The sequence below is a fragment of the Paramacrobiotus metropolitanus genome, unplaced genomic scaffold (genome assembly GCF_019649055.1).
Source record: "Paramacrobiotus metropolitanus isolate TYO unplaced genomic scaffold, Prichtersi_v1.0 Parri_scaffold0000070, whole genome shotgun sequence".
NCBI classification, from domain to species: Eukaryota; Metazoa; Tardigrada; class Eutardigrada; order Parachela; family Macrobiotidae; genus Paramacrobiotus; species Paramacrobiotus metropolitanus.
The window spans coordinates 482,791-505,131 of record NW_026570290.1 but is presented as its reverse complement, the minus strand read 5'-3'; the positions used below and the strand labels follow the sequence as shown (position 1 = coordinate 505,131).

The following is a 22,341-nucleotide window of genomic DNA, read 5'->3' as shown; positions in this document are numbered from 1 at the left end:
GTGCGGTAAAAAAATATTGTTCTGCGTCCAGTGTAGGATGAGATAGCAGGTAATTCCTCTGAATGTACCGAACGAGCCTTTGCCAGCGTAATATATGCCCATGTAAATGTCCTGTTATGTTGCATACTGTACATAGAGTAAGGGGAACACACGTATGCAGTAATTATATTTTCCATTTCCGACTTAATCCAGCTGCAAACGTAGTTATATGGTGCTACGTTCTGAGCTTACATAATTTGCCTTCCTTTTGAAACAACTTGTATCAGTTATTTCCTAGCTGCATCTTTCTTACATTATGTTAATCGATGTTTCTAATTTTGCCGTTTGATTAGTTAGCTTTGCCGGCTATCCAAAAAATAACTGGTAAAATAAAATTAGTAATCCAGTAAAGCTGGTCTGAACTGATCAGTTTATACCAAATCTGGATATACAGAGTACTAGGTTTGACAGAAGTTTGTAATTACTGCACTTTATCGCAGGTGTTAACGTACGGTAGCCATCACAAGTTAAACCACCAAATGAGTGTGCGGAAAAGACTGAAAATTCATTCAATCGTCCATCAACTGCATGTGATTAACTTTAAGTTAAACCACTAACTGGTAAATTATTAAAGAAGGCAAATTATGCAAGCTCATGATGCGAGTATATTACGTTGGCACAGGCTCGTTCGGTTAATTCAGAAAAATTGCCTGCTATCTCATCCTACAATGGACACAGAACAATATTTTTTGACCGCACAAACGTATTCGTAAGGCCCTGTAGAGCGCCCCGTGTTGTTTTTTACGAGCAGTTCCCACAGCCTAATACTAATCTATAATTACTCGTATATATAACTGTTATCTATACGATCTATTAATTATTGTGTTAACACAACTGCGTTATAATTTTGATGAGAGACTCGGGTCGTCACCTGCCAGACTTAATATTCAGATTCAGAGTTTGGTATTCAGATTCAGAGTTCCAGGAATCAGAATCAGACTTTTAGTATTCAGACTCAGACTTTTAGCATTCAGAATCAGATTCAGACTTTCAGCGCAGGCCTTATTGGCAGCATTTCGGGCCCGGCTGATTAATACCAACGGTTAGGTAGGCTACCCATTGTAGTACCGGAAGCGCTAAACTCAATCGGTCGGGTTGATAAGCTTGACATGCCGTAGCACATAATGAAACAGTCTACGATCGCAAGTGGCACTTATACGGAAGTACCAAAAATGCTACTAATATCGTTGACGTTCTCACAGTGCCGATGCGTGCCGTTACGTGCCGATACTTATTGAACAAAGACTCAGCTCTTCCATTGACAAACAGGATACGTAACATTTTAACTGGTAAAATGTTGATTCGACCGCTAATGGAAAAAAAATCAGAATAAAGTTTTACGTGAGGGTTTACGAGTGTACTGTGTAACCTAGCAACGAAAAAACAACCCACGTCCCGTGATGGGTTGTGACTTTGTATAAAAAAATGCGGGAAAATTAACCTTGCACTTGTGCATAAAGTTGAGAATAATACAAACGGGTTTTTGATTGCAACTAGGTAAATGATTCCCGTCAGCCATATTAAATGTTTTACGAGCCATATACTAAGAATTACATCGCGTTCGTGAAATGAAATATTATAGTGTCAGTAATTTTGTTATGACTTTAATTCAGTCTCTTTTAATGGTACGTTATTGTTAATTATTATTATATTCAGTTACGTGAGCACCAAACCTGCGGACCTCAATGATCGATATACTGCAGCCTAACGGAAACAAAAGCCTAATATCCACAAACCCGTTGCGGATCCACACAGTGATGAAAATCCCAACGACTGCGCCAATACCTACCGCATGCAGCACCCTTTCGTACTGCAAGAACGATACTAGTTTTGTAAGTAGGACGATTTGACACTGCGGTCGTGCCACATGCAAGCCGATTTGCTGGAAAACCGTGGAGTTTCAGCATAGTGGCAAGGAGCGGTTCGATAATCTACATAATTATGCGCATACATATACTTCGTAATATCACAGTTTTTGTATGAACAACTTTATCATACAACTAAGACATAATTATGTCTACGCTGACAACAAGAAATGACGATACGATAAAAGTTTTCCTGACTTTTATGTGCGTGGAACGTGAATTTTACGTCTTTTTAAAATTATGCTGTCTCGTTTCATTAAATTTTGCTTGGGTACAGCATAATACCAATTTGTACCGCAGTTCTGGCGGCGTAGAGCACAGAAAGTATCGTGAAATACACACCACATGAAACAACAAAATAATGATACAATCTTGCGGTTATCCTTTGATCAATTTTTAAGTATTGTTCGATCGCCGTTGAGCGCGGTATCAAACTTAGAGGACATGCGCCTGCTATAGCAGGTAAACAACCGTTTAAAGAATGTCAAACTCTAACGCGGATGAGCAGACAAATGTGTACTCGTACTTCTTTAATTGCAGTCACATCCCTAAAGAAAATGAATAAGGTGGTTTATGTGTTAAGTGCAAACGAGGCATTACGAAAGCTCTAAGGCATAAAATCGAACTGGCAGCCTGTACGATGACGTCACGGTGGAGGAGACCGATCTTGCGAACTCCATAGGCTTGCGCGCTCTTTGCGTTCCAGCAGAACGAAATTTCCTTGCGTCTAAATGGGTTTTTTTTGTTTAAAACTGAAAAACATGATGTTTCGTCACTGTCCCCGAAAATTCTAGCGGTAAAAGTTGAGTTAAAAGCAGTTTGGCCTCGCACATGGTGGATCCAAGAGCCAAGGTACTGGTGTGTCTTCAAAGAGTGGTTAAGCTGCAACCATGGCCGTTTTCTTAATGATTAAAGTCCAGGAAACAAAGTCAAGTGAAAACATAAATTTCTGGACTCGTATTTCAGAAAGTGTTCACATACTGATAGTGACAGATAGTCAGCAACTTAGTCGGAAGACTGCAGCCGTCCACAGTAAATCGGCACCACAAGCATAGCCACAAGTGCAGGCTTCTTCCATAGACTTCCATGTTAAATAAAAACACTCATATCGCATCTAATTTGCATCGGATCCGCGCTAACTTAGTATCAGAAGAAACAACGAATTATTCTCTTTCTTTTGAGGTGTTCCTGGAGACTTATAAACAAAGGTACAAGGAATTCTAGAATTTCAAAGTTGAATGTAAGTCTACGGGCGACACAGTACATCGTCTCCACTATCCTGACACCGTCGCAGTCGATTTTATGCCTGTAGCTTTCGTAATGCCTCGGTGCAAACTACACCACAGAACAAGTTCTGAATCTTATAAATCAAATACGGAGGTTTTTGGTTTTTACGACTATGGCAGAGATGTTTCTAATTTGCACATAATTATTATGTTTGCTACCGCTTGATTCTGATGCTATACACTGCAAGCGTGAAGTCAAAAACAACCATGAACACATACTCCTTAATTCTTCTTTGGAAGGTAACCTTTTTCCATATTCTCCTTCATACTGCGACAGACGACATTTGGTGCGGTTCGGTTGGCACATAAATGTCGTGCCAATTTCAGCGACCCATGCTTCCTGAAATGACATTAGCTGCTGAGAATAGGGCCCCGCGCACCTGATTGCGCTTTAATGGAAACCTTCAATCTTATCCTACGCTTTCCCCCTTTCGCTTTTCCCTTTCCTTCTCAGGAGATCTAGAAAAGGGATACGTCGTACATAAAGTATTTACTCGGTGTCCAAGTATACAATCATGTGCGTAAGCGATCAGGGAAATGTCTGGACGCCAATTTCAGCTTTCTCAAACAAGTCCTGAGCTAGTGTCATGCAGCATTAAATTTTGCAGACTTATATATAAAGGTGAACGATGGTACATGCTCAACCGCACTTGATGTTAGCGCTCAGTGATCTACGCTGCAGAAGACTGTTCCGTTTTCTTTGCTAACCATGGTTCAATTAATGCACTTACTGACCGCATGCCTTTTCTTCCTGATAATCACGGGAAGGCAGTGTGAATTTTTGAGTGGAGTCTACAGATTACGCAGAGGTAATTAAGCACAGTTTTGCTTGTTGGTACATTTGCATAACATGATAGACATCGTTTACTTCACTTGCACATTTCTTCGTCGCTTTTGCCTACGAGTAGCTGGTGTTGTCTAGAATAGATATGAAGCTTGTAACCGCGAGCGAAACAAAGTCATGTGTTGTATCAAACAAAGGTGCCTTTTAAATTTAGATCTGTCTGAGTTTAACAAGGACATGGAGAGCGCGAGGCCTCGATATAATCCCGGCCGGAATTTTCTGGGTCTGGCCAAACCACTTAACGATTTGTCCGCCATGTCCTACGAGGACCTAAAGAGTCTACTCAAGCTGAAACCACAGACCCTGGCGTCCTCCTCATCAAAACTATTAAGTGGGTTGTCGCCGTCGCCTAGCAAGTCCACTACTTGGTATCTTGGATGAATGAAGCGTTGGCTGATATCTTACTCTTTATTACATTCGTCCATCCGGTTTACCAAAAATCACGAGGTTACCAGACCAAAGGATTATTACGTCAGTTTTGTACATACGTGCAGAACATTAGTCTTAGCAATTTTATAATGATGTTATTACATAGTTAACTTCACTGTGCCTCAACCATAACTGAAGCTACTGTAAGCGGCGTTCTAACTTTAGATTAGATTTAAATAACTGTTACTCGGTGCCGCTCTCAGCGAAATCAAATCCAGGATTCGTCTGGTGCTAAGAACATTCTGAGATTTACATAACTGGAAGCTTTGCGCACATTTTGTGTAACTTCGTGAATTAAATTATTGGTTACCTTAAATAACTGTTTTCGCAAAAACGGGAACACGCAAGCCGCGATTAGAATTATCAAGGCGCAGAACAATGCTTTGTTAGAAAAATAGTATCACCCGCGCTCGTATGACATCGATCATAATTGCAGAATACACGTATACACTATACAGCGTGATGCATGAAAAGGGTGTCTACATCTAACTTTATATGAAAAAAGATATCTGTACCCTGTAGTAAATGGTTGGTCCGTGCTACTAACGGTTTCCTTTTGCTAAACTACGTTCTCGCATTGCTATGTAAGCATGTGGTTAATTAATATTGAAGATTAACATTCTTCCAGTGATTCGCGACAAAACATCCGTTGCTTCTGGTATCGATCGGGCAATGTGGCACAACGTAATCTTTAATACTTAATCAGATTACAGATACTTTGCAGTATACGTATATACGAGCCCAATCGGGAAAAAAAGGCATAGAAAGCCCATGACTAAACAAAATGTCAGCTAATTCGATGAAATTATCGTAAGTAGCCGCATGCAGCATTAGTTTTTCGTTCAAATTAGCAGCAATTAGCACCTCAGCGTCGGGCGGTTGCATTGTGGACAAAAGGGTTATACTTCCAAATTGGCGGTTGAAATACAGACAGCGCATGGCGCCTTAATCTACATCGTAAAGAAATGCAATACGACGTTGGCGTTTTAGGTACAATATTTCTACTTTAATACTTTGTAATTACCGGAGGATACCACGTAGGTACATAAACAAAATTACACTGCATTCTGGAGAGACGTGTATGAACTGTATAATTCTCCTTATACTTTGCAACCCTTGAACCTCGTAAAGCGTTGTGGATATTCGTGCGAAATGTAATTAAAATTATGAGAGCGTCACCCGCTCACCTTTTCTCTCCGGGCCGTAACTTTTTCTCGTTACTGCGATAGACGGTATTTAATCGGTTCGACTAGCACATAAATGCAAGGTCATCCCCAATGTCCCGTAATTGTAGCTCCCAGTGACCTACTGATACTTAAAATGGCCACGCGCACCATCATTACGCTTTTATGGACGCTATTTATCCCACTGCATTTATGGGCCTCCCTTTCCTTCTCAGAAGATCTACAAACGGACACATAAAATATTCATTTATCGGTGTCCGAGTACACATGTACGTCAGCGAGAAGGGGAAGTGTCCGCACGTTAGCTCCGTAAATCCTTACAATCAGTTGTACAACCTCCGTAAATCCCTACAATATCGCAGACCGCCAGACTCTATATAAGCGGCAAAAAGCCGGTACGAAACTGACCGCTATTCGACCTAGTCGAGATTCACTGAGTTACATTGTAAGTCTGTGCTTTGCTTATGTACTGACCATGGCTTTGTTGATGCAGTTGTTTCCTTTTACGGCATGCCTCTTTTTTCTAATAATCACTGGACGAGTTTGTGACCTTTTGAGTGGAGTCAACAGAGCGCGCCGAGGTAATTATTCAACTTCTTCCTTTAGCACGATCTCAATTTACTAACTTTTGACTAAGAAACCAATATCTTAAAGTAGCTTTTCATCGCTTTGGTGTTGCTGGAGTGTGATATGGATGTGGTTTTTTTAGCCCATTACTAATGTACAGGAATAATGAGGTCTCACATGTCAGGCCAACGTTTTACGCCTTTTGCATGTAGTGCCTGAAGCTGTTAGGGAACCAGACGGCTCAAGCACGTGGCACCAGCAGGGCCGGAATTTTCTTGGTTTGGACAAGCCAGCCAATGATCTGTCCGCCATGTCGTACGAGGACATAAAGAGCTTACTCAAACTGAAACCACCGACTCTGGCGTCCTCCTCGTCCAAGCTACTGAGTGGACTGTCCACTAGTAAAACTACCACTTGGTATCTTGGATGAAAGAAGTGGTTGTTAATATTATTATGAAACTTTTTGTACATTTCCTCACGCCTCACTACTCTAACGACATTCTTGCATTACATGTCATGATAGTTATTAAAAATACTTCCAAGTAGCTGCCTTCTCAAAAGTACATTAAAGCTGTATACCGAAACCACCGTCACTGTTCTGTACTGGGAATTCAGGATTCTGTCGTACATTTGGCATAAGTGTTCGACAAGTACCTATTAAAATCGTTGTACTGTCTTTGCTGCGATAACAGCAAGCAATACAAACGGATACATTAATACAGATAATGACGTCATCGCTTAAGCGGTCCCCTTGAGGAGCCGCTGCTTTGGTTCTTGGAATGTTTATTAATGTATCTTTAAAAGTACCCCAAAAGTACAAAACCTGTTTATGTCGGCAGCAGTATGGCAAATTAGCGATCAATTCCTATAAATAAATGCTTTCGGAGAAACCCTGCCACTGTATAGGAGACATCCGGTGGGTCGGTACGAACGACCTGGACGAAGAACAATGATCTCTTGTGCCCAGTTAGAGTCATAAAAAAATGCTAATTGTGGAATATACGCTTACAACATAATTAGCGAGAAAACGATGTCTATAAGGCGATTACCGAGGGTACTTTTAACGGTTTCCGATTTGTTATACTCGTACAAGTGCGGTTAATTACTACTGTTGGTTAGTAAGTTAATAGTGTCTATAATTCGGGACAGATTATCCGATAGCTTCCGGTATCGATGCAGCAATATTGCAAGTCAAATACCGCATAATTACAGACTTTGTGGTATGCAAACCCATTCAAAAAGAGGCATAATTACATATGTACAAGTACAGAGTACAGTACAGTTGTAATCAAATCATCTGCGAGTAAGCAGCAAATACGAATAACATTAATACGAGTATCAATGCGATTGCTACCACTTTATGACATGGCCTGGGTAAAGTCAAGGAACACACTCAAGGCCTACGTATAATATATCTGTACCTACTTTTTATCATTTACCTATTATTTTAGTAGTTTGAAACCGCAATAAAATGAATAAATCAACGTCGCCATACCAATGTTTTCAAGCGCGCTAAGAATTTACGTACTGTGGTGCCAAGTAAATTCCGCACTTTTTCGTACAGCATGCTAGACAAGCGCTGTATAGAGGGCTCTAGCGTTCAGTGGGTTCACTTTTTACAGGCTTATGAACTGCCTGAACAAGCAATGGAAACAATTCACATTCAGTAGTACGTGCGGGTACGACAAAGCATTTCAAACCAGCAGCTAGATAATACGTAATACAGTTCGTATGTTTTGTAAAAATAAATAATTGTACAAATATTTTTTTGATTAAATTCAAGTCTGTAAGTCTTGATAGAAAGCCGTTTTGAAGCAGGAACGATTTTTCAAGAGTGAGCAACGCTCGACCCTTTACTACTGGCAGCCTGACTCTGTTCCGCGCGTTCAGCGAACGCTGAACCCCATATACAGCTCTAGCGTATCACACTTTACGAAATGGTGCGGAATTTACTTGGCACCACAGTATTTTAGCATCGTCCAGTTTTAATAAATTCTCAAAATTTTAGTACGTATCAAACCGGTAAAGCAATAATTTTGTCTTTAACGGTGCTTATTCGTAAGTTCTTATGCAAGGATCTCGAAAACTCCAAGTACGCATAAAAACGAAGTATTATTAGCACATGCTAATATTTATTCGCGCGGGGGCATGTTAGGTTTCATGATTTAGTAGTCTTTACACTTTTACCTAGAAGAACAGCGGTATTTCCAATTATTTTGTATTTGTTTTCTATTTCAATCTCGTAAAATGGTAAAATTAGGTATTCTGTTACAGTAATATCGTTACTACTGCATCACAAATTATCAATGGTTCGGCGCATTTAAACCGCGAATTATCACGTAAAAATAACTCATAATGTGTTTTACCTCAACGTTAAATATTTCTATTAATACGTGAGTTTGCAATAGGCGGTTTTTAATCAACAAACAGACAAGTACAAAACAAAATAAGGTAATACTTATTATCTTTATCAAAATTTGCAATCGCGAACACATAAATTACCTAAAGTTTATTCTGTTCTCTGTAATTCACATGTAGATACATTGTAGTTTTACACTTACGTACGAGTATAGATTTGTTAGCGTCAATAAAGACTAAAATGCTGAAAATCTGGCAACTCGTTGGAGCCACAGCTTATAAGCGCTATTAATGTGTTTGAAATTTTACGCTGGCGTGTTTTTCTGCATATTAAATTTTGTTATTCATTAATTTAGAAATCACATGCCATCCTATATTTTAACTATGCATACAAGCTAACTGGAATTTTATATCCATTCCGATGGATCGACGATCGTTGATGCGATTCCCGCTCAAAATATTAACCTTAAGAAGTTTAAATATTTTATTAATGTGTAGCGTAAAAAAGTTATTAAAAGGTAAACAAAAAAGAAAAGTAAATTAAAAGTTATTAACGGCTAATGCTCCCATTAGAGCGGAAAGTGTGCCAAGTGATTTATTTGCAATTACCGGTATATTATTCCGATGGCTTCGACAAGATTTTATCGTTTAAACTAAATGACCCTTGACAACCTGACAGAATATATCCCCGTATTCTGTCCCACGCGCAAATACACGCGGTAAATAAAATCATAATATCTGAATGGCTACTGTATACTGTACGTGGCGCAAAGTTTATCTAATCGTACGGGAATTACTCCGGCGTCCGTAACGCGCGTACACCATTAACTAATTTATACAGACCTTGTACTGACAGAAAAAAGATAAAATACCAGTCGTCCGCACCGTTTTTCCAGCACATATACATATAGTATGACTGATACCGCCGTACTATGGCCATTAAATAATATTATCACGGTTGTACCCTTGAGTACACATGTGAACGGCGCATTTCTGGAGATGTACCTGCTGCCAAAAATAAAAGGTGCTGGAAAAAGATGAAGGGTAATAAAGGCAGATGACCCGCGTCGATAATATCCTAGTTTTACTGTCTTAACTTTTCATCATGGAGATATTAAGTCCCTATAAAAGGGGCGGCAATTATATGGATTTTATGTATTACTCGGTATTTTTCTTTCCGGAAGTTACCTTACTTTGGTATACTACCGTTTCTCTGTGCGGAAGTTATCATGTTCATCCTGGATAAACAGCAGCTTCGGCAATTTCTGCCGCAACTCGAACGTGATTTACCACGTTCATTACCGGTACGGCGCTTTTATTCGTTTGTTTTCTAGAAAAATCCCTGATAATTCCTCTTTATCTCGTAACCTTTCAAACTTAATTCATTAATTTAAGGTTTCGTCATTATTTTATGCTTTCCATGTGTTAAATTTCCTCTTTGTTTCATGTTATTCGTGCATACGAGACAATTGATTCGGATATAGCGTTTGCCCCGCTTTATATCTACTGTAGCTTGTAACCTTTCTTGCATAAACTGAACTATTTTAATTTGTTATTCATCCGCGCATTACCATGCTTAACTTTATCACTACCTATTACGTATCACTATTATTTGTGCGTCAGCTTTCCATATGATCAAAATGTTTTCTTTATTTTATAATCTTATCAGTGTAATTTACGTATTTTATTTTCTGTGCCGTGCAGTTGTCAGGATCAGCGAGTGCAATTCTTTGTGAATTTATTTTCTTTTCTCCGAATTAGTGCCGTTAATGTTATAATTTACCAAACTAACTTAACCTGATTTACCAGATACTGTACTGATTTACCAGATTATTTTTAGGTTTATTTCGTTCCCGTTTGAAATTACGTCTTGTGCGTTTTTATTAGAATACAAACTTATTACGATAATTTCCTTTTATCTTGTAGCCTTTAATTTCATTTCATCTAGCTATCCATAACGTCTCAAAAATAAATTTATTATTGTTTGCAGTTATTTCTGCTTGTAACGCTTCTAAAGCATTTATCCCTGTTTAAAATCTTGTGACCTTGCAAATTTAATTTATCGAGCTTATTATTCATCATTACTCATTAAGTAGTACCCAAAGTTCCATTTTTTAATCGTTTTTACATAATACTGTCGGTGTATGATTTGTACAACGATTACGCATTGTTGTGCGAATTAATTTAAAGTTGTTGAGTGATTTTTAATTCTTCCATCTACATGTACAGGTTTTTCATCTTGTACGCAATGTTGTTCGTGAACGGTTTGCCTGGCCGGGTTTGGAATTTGTTGTGGATGATTTCCCCAATGTATCGGTATGCATTTGCCGTCCAGAACCATCAGGAGAGGTACGCAAATTATTAAATGTGACCTTTTATTTTTATAGGTTTCCACACTTTTAATTGAAATAACCTGTATTTTTATTTTACTGTTAATCAAACCTGCTTATAACTTACTCAGTAAAACTTTTACAAATTAACAGTTATTTCCCCAAAGTACGAGTACAGATCAAAAATGAAGCTGCATAAACGATGACGATGAAGATCATCACCTGATCATGTGAGTGATATGACAGCAATTACACATATTTTTAGAATTACGTTCCTATCATGAACGGCTATGTGGTTTTCGTTTATTCAACAAACACCAGTATTCTCAAACAGATGTTGTACGAGCAGCGAGTTGTTGATTGGACGAAGCCGATCATGTTTGCCGGTGCGTCGAAATTTTTTATAAGCAAAATCTATGTCTCTGCACATTGTATTAGGGAAAAACTTTCACCCAGTTAAAATTATTTGTGCAGACATTACGGAGCCGGAGCATTTAGTCTTATTGGAAGATGGGAAGCATCTTCCGGATGGGCGTTTTGATCAGCTGGTTTATCGGAAAGGTCAACCGGAAGGAGCAATCGCATACCATTTTGATCTGCCAAATCTGGATCTATCGTAAGATTTCCCGTACATTTTGAAATTAAGAATCAAGAATCTAGAATTTACTATAATGCCGGTAAAGTATGGCAATACTAGTAATAATTTTTTTCACATAAGGTAAGAGACAGAATATATGCCACCACTTAAGAATGCTTTTTTACATAAGTTTACTTTATTCTCATTTTAAAATACTTTCTACATTTCGACATAAATACGAGGTACGAAGAACAATACAAATAGTGCAGAAGTTCTAGGCAGCAACCATTAGCGAATATTAACGAATATTTAATCCTGTAAAACAACCCTAGTAATTTTCGGCTTTTCGGCTAACTCATCGAGAATAATGTAATATGTTTACAAAAAGATGCTAAATCAAGTTCAAACCACCCATAAAAGTATAACAGAAACACGATGGTGTTTTCGTGATCTGGTAGTATTAGACATTATTACTGCATGTATTGCGAATTCAAATTAAGAATTACGAAATACAAAATCTATAGATATAGTGTGCAATAAAATTACGGAAAATCACGAATAAAGTTGTTCAACACATTTCACTTTTCCAGAATACGTTATACACTCCGCGGCCAATAAAAAGCCGCCTATACTACGTAGTAACATTTAATCCTGTGTGTTTGCGGCATGGTGTATGCGCATGCAGTTTACCTAATCATGTATTGTCACTAACGCTACAATGTCATAAAAATTAATTAGCATATCAGTAATAATAACCAAACACAAAGTAAAAAATACTACTCTAGACATATTGTACTCGTATATGTGTGTAATAAAAAGTAACCAAGATAAAACTATAAACTTAGCCAAAAACTGCTATATAATATAAGGTAAAACTCCAGATGCAGGGTTATCGTCTGGCTTCACCGATTTATCTGTGACGACAGGTACGAAGTTCCCAAAGGTTACCGGATGGGCACACTACAGCCGCATCACGCGGCCATCATCAGCCGCGACCGGAAGTACGGGCACGAAGCCAACAACACCATCTACTTCCGCTATTTAATCGAGAACGGCTTCCCCACGGCCGCCCTCTTCCCGGACGATGAGCCCGATAACCCGGTGGCGTATGTGCTGTACAAAGGGGAAGGGGTCATCGGCGCGGCCTTCGTCAAGCCGCAACTGCGCAATGCCGGTATAGTGCGGGCAGTGGGCCATGCAGTGATGCAGAAGCTGCGGGATATGGGCGAAGACTGGCTGTGGGGCGATGTGATGAAGTTCAATCTGGCCTCGCAGCAGGCGGTGGAGGCCGGGGGCGGCAAGAGGATCCCGGGTATGGATATTCACTGGATTGGCTATCTGCCGAATTCGGAGCAGGGCGATATTAAAGTGGAATACTACGTATAGTTATGCTTGAACTTGACACAATTTATACGCCTGAATTGTCTGCATAAAATCTATCGTGCTTAGAGTATTGTGCTAAGACTGCTTGATAATACTGTACTGACTAACCGTTGCATGTTCTTGCGAGCTGTTAATAATTAAGTTTAGCCTGAACATTTCTCCATTAATTTTGTTTCCGCATTTATTTTAAACTGTCGACGTTTAAATTAAATCATGTACGAGTATGTATGTCGTTGCAAGCAAGCTCCATTTAATGTATAATAAAACTGACGGTAAACGTAGCCAAAACGCTTTTGGGATATGCAAGTGCGTGCATTTTCGTATATTTTTACGGTCTCTTTGGAAACTGACTGACAGATCTAATTAGCACAAATATCTGTGAAAAGTAATTAATATATAATAAATTGAAATTTAGGTATACTATATTGCGGAGATGATCATGCCGCAAAGCAAAACACCATGTCCAACGTGTAACATGGCCGTGAGTTCTGGCTGCTAATGCTCTGTGATCAATGAACTATTATTATCTGTAAAAAATGACTCATCTTGACGCATGGTTGCCAGAAAAATATATTTCTAATACGGGTGCATCAATAAAAGTATGAAACGGAAATAGACAATGATCTGGAAATCGCACTTTTGCTACACAAAACCGAGTTTAACCGACACACAACAAACGCTGACATTTAGCGTTTGTACGAGTAGCTTTGACAAATTAAGGATCAAGTGTAACATGGCACAGAACACAACAAAATTGTACGGTAACTTTTGTTTTGTCGTGGCATCCAGAGGGAAAAAATAAATCGATTATCCGGCAGTTATTTTATTATTATTCGGATTATAAGACCGAAAGTGCAGCGGAAAATGCGGAACAAAAACTATGTATCATGCTGCATAGAGATGATACAGTGTCATAGCGACTGATTCAAGTTATACCACCGAGTGCGTCAGCGTGTCAAAAAAATGGTCTGTGATATGTTTATGAAATTACTCTACATCACTTAATCTACGTTGCTGTTCGACACACATTAATGCATAATGTTGCCTTCTTAGTTTATCGACGCTGTTGTTGTTGATTATTTAATCCGATGTTTACATACGTACTGCGTAGCGCATGCTACACGTCACCTGTGGCACGGTTCGTACCAAAGAAAAAAAGTGAATCGTTTTTTCGCTCCATGTAGTCACAGTAGACATCTGTATACATGCTGTAGACACCCTGTAGACCTATCGGTAGTCACCTGGTTTCTTAGGATGTATACAGCGTGTCTATTGTACATCGGTGTCTACAGGTTGTCTACGGATGTCTACCGCTGTACACAGGCAGCCCTTCTTAGGTTCAGCTCGATACTCTGCCTGTATACACCGGTAGTCATCCGTAGACAGCCCGTAGACATCACCGTTGGCACACTGTAGTCATCTGGTTTCTTAGGCTTTATTGCGTGTTTACAGGGTGTCTACAGGTTGTCTACAGGGTGTCTACCGGTTGTCTAGATCTACAGATGTCTACCGGTGTATACAGGCAGGCCTTCTTAGGTTCAGCTGGATGTTCGTCTGTATACATCTGTAGACGTACTGTAGACAGCCCGTAAACACTCGTGTAGACATACTGTAGTCACCTGGTTTCTTAGGTTTCTTAGGTTTTCTTAGGATGTATACAGGTTGTCTACAGGGTGTCTACAGGTTGTCTACGGATGTCTACCGCTGTATACAGGTAGACCTTAAGTTCAGCTCGATACTCTGCCTGTATACACCGGTAGTCACCTGTAGACAGCCCGTAGACACCACTGTAGACATACTGTAGTCACCTGGTTCTTAGGTTTTCTTAGGATGTATAGAAGTACAGGTTGTCTACAGGGTGTCTACAGGTTGTCTACAGATGACTACAGTGACCACAAGAAGGAAAAAAACGTTCCAGTTTTTTTCTTTGGTACGAAACGTTCCATATATAAAATATTCTCGTGCCCACTACCTGTATTCCGTGGGACCGTGAGCATGCTCATGCACAGATGCGCATGCTCAGGGGATCCAGCATTCCAGCAAGCTGCACTCGGATAACTGGACTTGTCGAGGCGGAAACGGCAGATTTATCACATTTTGGCTGTTTTAATATTTAACACAGGAAAGAACTGGAGTTGTTAAATTCAAAATAGTACAGCCTGTCATCTGAATTGTGTGCCTACCACAAACTTCCATCGTAACGTGGACTGGGCAGCTGGCACCATGAACGCAACATCTCTCTTCCTTCGTCAGCATAGCTCGGGTTCCAGCGTGATCAACTACGGTAACACAGTACTGGTGAAAGCGCGATATTACGGCCAATGGTGGCTAGGCTACGTGCAGGACATTGAAGGCGATCAGTACTTCATTGACTTCGGTGCTAGTACAGCCCGCGCCCAGTGGATTCATGCCCGTCACCTCTGGCCGCACCGCTTTCTGAAAAGCCGGAACCCGATCGCACTGCAAGAACTTTCTGTTCAAGTGGCGCTGCGCGAAAAGAACGGCGGACCGACGGTGTTCCGACCGGGAACTGTGACGGGAACCATGCATGGCATGTTTTGCGTGGTACTGTTTAAAACACTTGTTATTTCCCGCATCGTGCATTGCTGTCGAATTGCGGAGCGCCTGCCCGTGCCGACGAAGAACCACAGTCTATTCACTGGTACTCAGGGATTCACGTACACAAAATACGTAATCCAGTTCGAGCAGGCGCACTTGTTGCGGGATGTAGATTTTCTGCCCTTGTTTTTGGCGCGCACATGCCAGGCGAAAAACGGTTGGCGTAATGTATGGTGTGGAGCGTCTTCCTGCAAAGTTCTAATAGCGGTTGGAAGGGACAGTGTAGCAACGTCCACTTCTCTCAAATCCACTCCATCCCATTTCTGCGCCTGTCCAGGATCGCTGAACCTGATGAATATCAAAACGCAATAAAATCTTACGCTAACCAGTTAATTGCTAGTTAGTCAATAATATATAGTAATGCAACGAACGCTAAGCAATGAATGAATCCTTTAATGCTTTACACACACAGCTGAAGAAATCGGCGAATGTCGCTCCATTCGTCGAGATAGGCCAGCGTCTGCACCCAGCGTGTATGTACCGCTGTGACCTTTTCTAGCGCACGCTGACTAACAGCCGGGCAATGTTCGTTGACGGCGGCAACAAAGCGTCGGCAGTGTTCGGCGGCCGTTTCCATCCTCCGGAAGCGCAGAGTGGGAATGACCGCGTCTAGCTGACCGTCCCCCTTACGACGCGCAATGCTTATTTGCTGTTCCGGCCACGGCGCACCAGCCGTCGTGTAGAACAGGTTCAAGCGGGAGTCGTTGCCGTTTCGATTGGATGCCGTGTAGTTAAGCAGCACAACTGCTCACAGGCACTCACCAACTGCACTACTGTGTCGCATTTGTAGCTCTCCCCGTTGGCGTAATTCCAGCGCAGAGAGAGAAACGAAGCGCCGGCGTCCACACAGTCATAGCCGTTTTTGGCAATGAGCAGCGGTAAACGAATACCTTTCGTGGTCAGAATTTCTTTGATCAGCTGCAGTTTACTGATAAAGTCATTTCGGTTATCATAATACCGTTCTGCGTCAACCAGCACCACCGAGCGCGTCTCTGGCGTTAAATTCGCATTCAGCGTGCACACTAATTTGTAGACACTGAGATGTTGAATTCGTTGAATAGTTGAATTCGTCGAGGGTCAGAGCCGTCTCCCATTCGCATCTTTCTCGTAGGTAGATTTGGCCGACATCGAAGATGACGCTTTTCTGGGCTCCGTATTCCCGCAGGATGAGCCGCCAAAGTGCACACACCCTGCAACGTAAAAAGCTGGTCATTGTGAAGGATGTAAAGTGCATGCTACGTACGTTCGTCGAACTGTGAGCTTACGTTCGTCGAACTGTGAGTTTAAACGCAATAAAGTACGGTTTTTTCGAAAGAGTTAATCCGCTATTCAGTATTCCAGTCGCTCATTAGAATTGCGACTTGTGCTGTGTTTCGACTTTGGGTACTGTGTAGTCGACATCACTAGTCGTACAGGTACAGTAAGTACTGGATTCCGCAACAAACTTTCTGAACAAGTGAATGACAATACTCAACTCCCAATCTGTGTGGCACTTAAGGCGATAGACTGGTTTTGCTTCATCCCCAGAGAAGTTACAGTTACTACATTTTCTAGAACAGAAAAAAATGCTTTTTAAAATGAGAAGTCTTTTGAGAAGCAAAGAACAGAACAGAAACCCAAATCCGTCTAAAACCAAAAGGTACCGCGGGTCCAAAACGACGGAGGTCTAATGGTAGATCCAGAATGGATCCACAGACGGAGACAGAAACGGAATCTATCCCGTGGAGTGAGCGACACGATCTGGGTCGCGAGCTATGCGGAAACACAAAACGTCGCACCGTAATCGCTGACTTTTTAATAATATTGAAATTCTGGAGAACAGAAATCAACAAGTGATCGGCGCAGCTCGATCGTAAATCGTAGAGCCAATTCAACAGCGTGCGGCGCTGTGCAGCACGTGCTATGCCGCGCCCACTATCAGAACGCAAGCCAATCACAAGAGACACAACACAGACACGTAGTCCAAAGGCGTAGCGCCACAGGCGTAGCGCCACTGACGTGAACGCTAGTGATCCCGGTCTCACATGCCTCTGGGGGGATGCCGAGCTCCTGTGAGGCTGGACACACTCCCGGATCCACGAGAAGACGACGGTCGCCGGTGTCTGTGTGCGCTCAAAAACATCAAATTCTCTTAATCCATTTATCATATCACATCAATTCCATAAGGCACAATTCCATTTAATACGATGTGAATAAAGAGATCCAATTATAAAAATACTATCAGAAAACAGATCAACAGTTAAACAGATCAACAAAAGTATTAATCAAAATGTAGACTAGGATCCTCCATTTCTGACTCGTAAAGGTCACAGGTCCTGTCCACCGTTTTCCGCACTTTGGCCCATTCCGCTCCGTTGAGCAACTTCGCGCATCCGTAATGCGACTTTCATCACAATCCGCTTTGAGAATCGGGTGCGTATCAAGTACGACTTAGGAATACTGCTTCATCTTTGGAATATGGTGCGTATCAATTGTACGACTTCAAAATGAGATCCATAAAGGTCATGGAGGGACGTCAGTGAAGACAAGCGTAGTTCGCTTCCTCCCTAATAAAGGTCATCCTTTGTTGAGATGATCCGTTGAAATGTGCGACTCATTATGGGTTAATAGTCCCAAAAAGGTCATGCGACTTGAATTCTGATACGATGACTCTCTTGGGCGGTAATGATCCCAAAGGTCATCTGACTTCTCTTCAAACTTCCATCACAGGTCATGGAGGAACTTAGCCAATTTTCTGCGGCTTTCAAGCACTTCTTCGCTTGCCTCCCTGGTAAAGACTTGATTTGACCTTTGCGTCGCACATCCGACTTCAACATGCCTCGAGCGGCCAGAGTGCCGGCAAGTTTACCGTAGCATCTCTGATGGGGCCGGCTAACTACCGCATTAAATTTTACCCCATGACTTTTCCACATTCAATCTTTGACTCTTGTTCGCCGCTTGTGGCCCATCTCCGGTACGAGAGATCCGGCTTGATTACCGCTATTTCTCTCGTTAACTTATAACACTGAGTCGTTCAGAGAGATTGCCGGCATAGTTTACCGTAGCAACTCTAATGAGGCCGGCTGACTGCCGCATCAAGTTTTTACCTCATTAATATTTCCACCTGCTGTCTTTCTCTTTTTCGCCGCTTGTGGCCCCCTTTCGTCTTCAAGAGATCCGGCTTAATTACCGTAGTTTCTCTTGCCAATTTATAATACTGAATCGCTTAAGAAGGAGAGCCGGCTGACTGCCGTAGCAACTCCCTTGGGGCCGGCTTTATAGACCGAATCAATTTCAACCCCAATCGCTGCTCCACATGATTTCTTTATCCTTTGCGATTCTGGGCTATAAACGCTGAAACCAACAAATACACAAATGCAGTTAATGTTAATATGTCACGTCGCCCTTATACTACACCATTTTTCGTTCTTGTGACGTACCGACATATGCCGTAGACGCCCTTTTAATAGTGTGATCCTAACGATCAGCACTATTCCATTTCGTTTGAGTAGTCCTCCTCGCCGTCTCTCGGCGGGCGCTTCTTAGAACTTTCTGGTTGATTACGGTCAGACGTTCGGTCGACTGGTCCCGTTAAATCAACTCCCATGACCTTTGTCGGGTCAACTTCCCGCTGGCCACGACCTTTCCCTTGGCGACTGCGCTTAACCGCCTCAACTCGATGGCGTGCGTCATTTTCCTCCAACCGGAGTCTCCGGTTGGTAGGGTCATCCGCCAATCTCCGTTGCACATCAGCGAGATTATCGCGGAGCTGCTGATTTCGCAAGCCGCGCCGTCCTATTTGGTTAGGAGCGCGTTCTGGACGTCTGTCGCCTTTGTTGACCAGAAATTCATTAACGTAGACGTCTACTCCGTCCACTGGTTCAACATAATCGCTTCCCATAGTATCTTTGATCTTATTAATCCGCTCTTCTACCTGGGAGGCATGGCGCTGTGTAAGATTTCCCTTTTCCCTTCGTGTCCTACACTTCTTCAACGCCTTTCGAGCCGTGTGGGCTATTCCGACATGTTCCATAGGCTCTCCTAACTTAACCACGTGAGGTCGGAAAAGTGGCGGAATGTCGTCCTTCATCGTGTTAGACACCAATTGGTTTTGTGTCTTATAATGTGCCAGTCTTGCAGCAAACACCTTTTACCCCATCCTTTTTGCGGCATGGTCTGTCGGATCCACCTGCAATCCGATCGACGCCCTAGCTGCAAGTAACTTGAAGGCCGGATTCACATGTCGTAGAACGAATTGAGCCACATATTCCTGTCGTTCATCATAGTCTGTGTAATAAAATTGTGTCATCCCGACTGGGTCAGTCGTGTCCAATGGCACGTCCAATAGGCTCAAATCTAGCAAACTGTGTAATCCATTTCGTCGGATGGGGAGATAACAATCTCGCGCAGAGTCACGAGGAATGTATAGCCGACGGAAAGTTCCTTCTTCCACTCCCCTCTTAATCTCTCTCGCGTACCCGGAATCGAGTAAAAACTGGCGAAGCTGATTTAGGATCGTGTGAATCTTATTCGCTTCCGCCGAATCATCTTCGATCCCCATGTATCGGCAAATTTCCGTCTTTTGTTCGTCGGTGTCGTGCATATCGTATACCATGTCGATCGTGTCCGGGTGTCGATTATTGAACCTAGAAGTCGTCCGTCGATCGGCTTCACGACGTTCATCCGGTGCGCGCTGACTTTCTTGTGCGCTTCGTTCTCCTGATTCTAACTGCGGCGGTTCATTACTCGCCGGTGTAGCCGGTTGAAGGTCGCTGTCCAGGATTACGTTTCGTCGATGGGTCACATTTTGGGACACTTCTGCGACTGAACTGGCTCCTTCCATTGGGTCATCTTCTTGTGCAGTGCTAATGATTGGATCCACCACGTGGACCGTTGATTCCATCCTTTGGTATTTTGGGGGTGAATCTTCCCTTTCTGCGCTTGATGACCTTTTACTCGCGCCAGATTCAAAACCCGCGTAATACTTGGCTCTTTCCTGCCATCGTCTATCCTGTGGGTCTGGCGTTCGATTTCGCGTATGTTCGCGTCTTTTGTCCCATGACCTTTCGGGTGTTGACATCCTAACGTTACGGTTACGGAATCCAACTTCCAACGGCACCTGATGACCTTTCTTTTCAGGCTCTGTGCGGTAAGTCTCCGCACGCCGTTGTTCCTCCCGTCCTCTTGTCGCTGCTAAAATCTTTGCCGTATCGATTTTGCGCTGAATACTCGTCTCGGTTATCTCGTTTCCATGACGCACCCAGCCTCTTCCGCCACGATAATCTCGGTCGCGAGAGCGTTCGCGTGACCTTACACTGTGGTAGTCGCGTGTCCTTTCACGGGAGTGTTCACGTGACCTTTCGCTCCGTCTTTCAGAAATCCGTTCATGTTCACGTGAATGTCCGCGTGACCTTTCTCTATGCGGAGGCGATCGAGGTCGAATGAAGCCTTCGTCTCGTTTAAAACTTCTGAGTGCTTGCAGCACATCGCTTTCGGTTTGGCGAGATTTACGTAGATTATCCATACGTCTTTCGATTTCCTTCTTTATGTATGGTGCCGGCGCGAACCCGTCTTGCAATCGTTTCTTCTCCCGCAACAGCATTTTGAATATCTCATCTGACATAGCAGCTGGATCTTTCGTTATCGTTTCAATTTGAATGATAAGCGATTGTCGTACGAGTTGCATTTCGTCTTCATTAAGGCTGGCCATGCCCGTGGGTGCAGCTAAACCCGACGTACTGGGCAATGCTTCCCGTGCGGCCTGTTCGCTTGCCCTCTTATTTTCCGCATTAATTTTCGCGCGGAGTTCGTCTTCCATTTGCTGAACTCGCATCTTCTCCTGGTCCTCTTCGAATTTCTTCCGATACGCGTCTGTCTGTGGACACTTCAACGGCTCCAAGGTGTCATCCCAACCAGGTTCGTTGTTCCGGATCGCTTCTCGATAACGATCTTCGAATAGCATTCGCTCTTCTACTGGGATGCTGCCGTAATTTCTTGCGCTTATGAGATTTCGAAAAACGTCCAAGTTCCCACGTTTGGCTTCCATGATCCCAACAAGCGTGACGGTATGTGGGTCTTCCAGCTTGTGAATACAAGTGTAGCAAGGGAATTTCTTATCAACCTTTTTGTTGTTCCTTAGGCAGTCCGGACACTTTGGATTATAGCCCGTAAACTGATCGATGTCTGCGGCCATTCCCGAACGTTTAGAAGGGGCTTGACCTTTTTGTGCCATTTTTCCGCTTCAATCTGTAATTATAAAACAATCCGTCATATTAACTTCTCCACGTTAATCCTTTCCATTTCCTATCCATATCAAGGCTTTTCTATCATTTTTACGCCTATTCCGTTACTGAGCTGAGACTTTCCTAGCTCCTGCTGCCTTTTCTATCACTGTAACGTGGTGACCTTTCTCACGTTATCAGTACTCTCTGACTACTGTGACCTTTTCTATTAGTCCTAGTACTGCTTTCAGTTGACCTTTCGTAACACTTTTCTCTTTCGTTTTAAATTATTTTATGCTTTTTCTGTAATATGCAGGGTTCATTACTCGCTGCATATTACACCCGATAATTCACTCGGATTCTTTCGTCGATGGTTTATACGGCTTGAAATCGATTCGGCCATCTGGCTTAACATGAAGCACTTCATCTACGATCAAGGCTTCGACGGCATTCTTAATCCACTCTTTATCGCTTTCAATATTCAGCTCTCCCAATTCATAATTGACGGCCATGAAGTTCGAAAGGTCATTCCATGACGCGCCATTGGTACCGCCAATGGCGTCCAGAGCTCACATCTGTAATGGCTATCTTCCAGGCCTCCAGTTCCATTTTCAGTCTGGGCGTTCGTTCCGTGCCCTGTTTCGGAAGGTAGTAGACGAC

General features: G+C 42.3%; 2 protein-coding genes across 8 annotated transcripts in view; one reads left to right on the top strand and one right to left on the bottom strand.

Annotated features, from left to right (window-relative positions):
* Positions 1-9,610: 9,610 nt before the first annotated feature.
* LOC129594717 (uncharacterized) lies at positions 9,611-13,150 on the top strand. Its single transcript, XM_055491500.1, has 5 exons — positions 9,611-9,876; positions 10,802-10,921; positions 11,168-11,288; positions 11,377-11,518; positions 12,406-13,150. The coding sequence occupies exons 1-5, from the start codon at positions 9,802-9,804 to the stop codon at positions 12,863-12,865; spliced, it is 918 nt and encodes a 305-aa protein (XP_055347475.1). The 5' UTR covers positions 9,611-9,801; the 3' UTR covers positions 12,866-13,150.
* LOC129594716 (RNA-binding protein 25-like) overlaps positions 11,248-22,341 on the bottom strand; it is a 30,469-nt gene continuing 19,375 nt past the window's right edge. For 2 of the 7 annotated variants that reach the window (XM_055491492.1, XM_055491494.1), the window contains exons 2-5: positions 17,125-21,706; positions 16,957-17,031; positions 15,890-16,671; positions 11,248-15,769 (exon numbers count right to left, since the gene is read on the bottom strand). In XM_055491492.1, coding sequence (XP_055347467.1) covers positions 19,611-21,692 — 2,082 coding nt within the window. In that variant the 5' untranslated portion in view covers positions 21,693-21,706 and the 3' untranslated portion in view covers positions 11,248-15,769; positions 15,890-16,671; positions 16,957-17,031; positions 17,125-19,610. The remainder of the gene's footprint in view (positions 15,770-15,889; positions 16,672-16,956; positions 17,032-17,124; positions 21,707-22,341) is intronic. The other 5 variants (XM_055491495.1, XM_055491497.1, XM_055491496.1 and 2 more) reach the window with 5 other exon arrangements.